General features: G+C 42.6%; 1 protein-coding gene across 1 annotated transcript; it reads right to left on the bottom strand.

Moving 5' to 3' along the window:
* Positions 1–467: 467 nt before the first annotated feature.
* On the bottom strand, positions 468–3,453 carry LOC119427102 (putative E3 ubiquitin-protein ligase UBR7). Its single transcript, XM_037694680.1, has 11 exons — positions 3,311–3,453; positions 3,001–3,134; positions 2,478–2,538; positions 2,302–2,394; positions 2,163–2,216; positions 1,968–2,073; positions 1,777–1,892; positions 1,059–1,253; positions 825–981; positions 636–697; positions 468–551 (listed from the first exon to the last, which is right to left on the bottom strand). The coding sequence occupies exons 1-11, from the start codon at positions 3,425–3,427 to the stop codon at positions 468–470; spliced, it is 1,179 nt and encodes a 392-aa protein (XP_037550608.1). The 5' UTR covers positions 3,428–3,453.
* Positions 3,454–4,282: the final 829 nt, after the last annotated feature.

Here is a 4,282-nt window from a genome sequence, read left to right as displayed (position 1 = left end):
GTAATTTCTCTAGTTTTATTTGTATTATTCCACATTCAAAGGCCATCCTTCACAGCACGCCAGCTCAGTTTAAACGAACGGCAAACATTAAACAAAAGCTTTAACTTCCAACTAAAACAAGTTTTAATTACAATCATGAACAATTACATCTTGCGAGCATTGAAAGGGAACGAACTTGAAGACATCTTGTGCAGAAACAATCGCTTCTGTTAAAAAAAAAAAAAAAAAAAGGTTCAATGTGCAATATCTGCAAATGTTTCAAGTTGCATTTCAGAAAGGCATAAAAATTATAATCCTAATACCCGAACAAAACAAATGGGTACTGCAGGCACATTTCCAAGCATCATACCAACGTGTTTGGCTAAAAACTCCATATTTTGGAACAAACAAAAAAAAGTCCTTCAAGATGACAAATCTTTTAAAGCACTGTATGAACCCAGCATATGATGGCAGCAGAGTAAACTTTATTACTCATATCCTGGATTGGTTCTGCGTCTTTTTCTTTCTCGCAGTTCTTCAAAAAGTTCATGTATGGCTCCAACTGTGACAGTCTGACGGACACAGAGAGAAGGATTCAGTTTGGATGTGAAAGTCCAAGTCCAGTAAAACGTGACTCGGCAACAATCGTTTCTTACCTTTCTTTCAGAAACGCACTGTTCGAAAAACTCACTGATCGCAGCGGTCAGCTCATTGATACCTGGAAGGAGACGGTTATTTTAGTGCACCAAGTCTCTCGGGCTCCGTTTTTGTTCAGGTTTACATGATTGCATCTGAGGAAGAGCAATCTGATTTCTTCCTTCCTGCCCTTCCCATCCCATCCTCACCGTAAATGACCTCCAGCTGCTGCACACGGTCCATCGAGCTTATCAGTGCCATCAGTGGGTGCTGCCCAAACGGTGCCTCCAATCCTCTCTTCTCATAGGCCAGAACAGTGTCAGATTGGTCCAGGAGAAACTGAACTTCTGTAGCCACATAAAGCTTCTGAAGACACAGGTGATGAATGTGTATTACCTTCGAAGATACTCGTGCACAAGGATCAAGGATGTGTGTCAGCCTACCTTGCAGCTCGTGCAGTTGCAAAGGTCCGAGCGCCAACCGTAGGGCCAGAACACTGCTCCCTGCCTCAGCCTGGCTAACCCCTGCGCCTGCAGCTCCTTCAGCCTGCACGCCGCACTTCCATTTGTGCCCCTTAAAGAGCAGCTCGTCATTCCCCCGTGAGTTCGTTTGCCTGGGGAACACCTGTTCTCCACTTCCTACCGTGCAAATGATAAAAAAAATAAATAAATGTTGGCACCAGACACTCAACAGCTGTACATTTTCATAACGGCAGTAGATCTGAGGAAGTCTCCAGACAACTTGACACGATGCAACGGCTGGATGATGAAAATCTCCAGTTTACTGTAAGCTCTGGAGCTTGGCAGAGGCTGTCTACAGAGTTAGAGAAGCGGAGCCTCACGGGTCAGTTCTCCTCTAATTACCCAGAGGAAAAGAATGCACACAAAAACAGGAGCTGAAGTCTCCTCTAAATCTAAATCTGCTTCTTACCCTTTGGCGCCACCTTGTGGCAAAAAACAAACCTGCATTTGTGCCTTTTGCTCCCATTGAATTCATTATTGAAGTGGAAAAATGTCAAAAGCAGAAACCATTGTCATAGAAGCAAATCATTGTGTTTAAATTCTGTATGAACAGTTACAGATGTTTGAATCAATACATATTTTTGTTTTCAGTTTAAAACCAATGTACCTGAATCCTCCAGGCTAATCTATTATTTACCACCTTTGTATGATCATCACTAGTGGTTGGTTCCTCCTCCCTGCTTTGATGTTCCTCGGTTTCCTCAACGTTGACCTCCGCATCCTCCTCGGAGTGACTGACATTGATCACAGGAAGCACTGAAGGATACAGCCATACATATTCAGCTGCGTGTCAAAGAGCGGGATTAAAAAAAAACATCTCAAAGTGGTTACCTGCGAGGTGAACGGCATACGTCCACAAGAAAGGAGCTTTGTTCATGCAGGCCTCACAGATCATCTCTTGCAGCTCCTCTGGTTCAGCCACAGCACAGCCCAAGTGCTGTTTAAAACAAAAAGCGGAAACCTTGCAGAGGTGATTAAAATGTAAATTATATTAAAACCAGGAAACATGAATCCTCTCACACTTACCCTGCTGTGAAACCAATCCTCGCAGACAATGCACTGAATCATTTCGTCGTCATCCTGTTGAAAACGCTTTTCCATTAGGTGATGATACAAACTGAAAACTGGGAGATTTATCCAAATCTGCACGATGCTAAGGGAATACCTGCTCATCCGTGTCTGGGTATGGACGGTCACATATGCAGTAGCGGCCGCCAAAGTTGTGGTTGTAACGATTCTTAACGTTCTCGTCTTTAGCCTGGAAAAACACGCAAATACAAGGTGAATTTTACACACATGGCACACAAACAGGGATTACGAATGTAGATTCGGTGAGCTCACCGGGACGAGCTGGCACTGGAAACCGCCAAACTTGGCATTTCCACAATCGCAGCGAAAATTTCTGCAAGACGTAACAGAAAGTTAGCAAATAAGCAAAGGGCTTATCTTAATGTTGATACAAAACACAGACCAGGGGTATAAAAATGATCAAATCTAAAGCCATTACAGAATTTGCAAAGATTTGTTTAAAATTTAAAAAAAAATACTGCAATATGGGAGTTTGGGAATCCAGGGGACACCGTTTTATTAAGCTCAGCACAATTATTACTCGAATTCACAATAATGACTGAAAGAATGCATACCACAAGCATGCCTACCTTTCAAAACAAATATTTAAACCTTGATCTAGCAAGATTTTGTAGTGCTCAGTATGTTTTGTGGATGACCCTTTACCAAGCCAAATTTTAGAGCAATAGCTGTAACAATGACAAGAGTTAAAGCTGGTCTATCAGTTGCAGAGGTCATCTCAAATTAGGTTGGGTCCAAACATTAATCAGATTACACCCCCGGTGCAGACTTGTACCTTTTGGTGTACAGTTCAAAAATCTCGTGCCCATCATGGCATTTATTGGCGCAGGCCAGACAAACCCCAGCAGGCTCTGCAGCACTGGGAGTGCAGGTGTTGCAGGCAAACACCGCCTGCCTCTTCACGTAACCCTGCAACGATGAGCACAAAACAATCACCCCCCCGGTGAAGATTTTCAAATATTTCACCACGAGTCTATTTTAACTACAATGCAAACACAAAAGCATGAAAAGATGCGCGCAGTGAGTATTTATGTCTGAACCAAGCAACAAAGGCGGCGCAGTGACGCGGTGCAGGATTTCCTTACCCGAGAATAGGAGCAGTTTTCTGCATCGCTTCCCGCCAGCACACACAGAGCCTGTTCCAGCTCCTCGTCGGTGACCAGAACCTCGTCTGCCTCCGAGTTCGGCCTGTTCGCTGCCATGTTTCTGTGAGGGGGGAAAACACGGTGAATCCGCTCGGTAAGAGGCTAAACAATACTGTTGACGAATCGCGCTGCGGTTCCTGTGGCGGGAGTTTAAGCCGGGACCGCGTGGAGGAAGTGACGTCACTTTACTTCGCTTGCAAGCAACAAACAGTCATGATAAATACATTTGTTTTTGTCTTTGTATATTATAGTAGTAGTTTTTGTACAACGTATATTTACGATTAACTACAGAAATTATATATTTTTTTATTTTTATTTGGTGCGTTCTGAAAAAGCAGCTAAAGGTTGCAAAATGCCAACTAAAAGCTAAATTTTAGCTTGAAGCTTAAAGTTAGTTGAAAGCTAAAAGTAGAAACAGGCTAGCTATAAGTTAAAAGTAACAAACGATTAGTTAAAAGTTGCAAAGCACAAGCTAAACGCTGAAGGAGAAAAAGTAACTTCAAGGGTATAAGCTAAACGCTAGCTAAAAGCAAAATGTAGCTTAAAGCTAAAAACGAGTTAAAAACCAAAAGTAGAAAAAGGCTATCTAGAAGTTAAAAGTAACAAAAGGCTAGCTAAAAGTAGCAAAACACAAGCTAAAAGCTAAAGAAGAAAAAGTAACTACAAGTGTCGCTAAAATAAGCAGAATGGTAGCTAAAAGCTAGCTACATGTTAGCTAAAAGTCAAATGAGGCAAAAGACTGACTGAAAATAGTAAATGGCTCACTAAAATAAGAGCGCTAAAAACTATCAGGGCATTGGCAGCACGATGGCTCAGTGGTTAGCACTGTTGCCTCACAGCAAGAAGGTCATGGGTCCAATCCCTAGTTGGACCTGGGGTCTTTCTGTGGAGTTTGCATGTTCTTCTCGTGTT

This window comes from Nematolebias whitei, chromosome 21 (assembly GCF_014905685.2).
Source record: "Nematolebias whitei isolate Nwh7 chromosome 21, NemWhi1, whole genome shotgun sequence".
Taxonomy (NCBI): Eukaryota; Metazoa; Chordata; class Actinopteri; order Cyprinodontiformes; family Rivulidae; genus Nematolebias; species Nematolebias whitei.
This window is presented reverse-complemented; position numbering and strand designations above follow the sequence as displayed.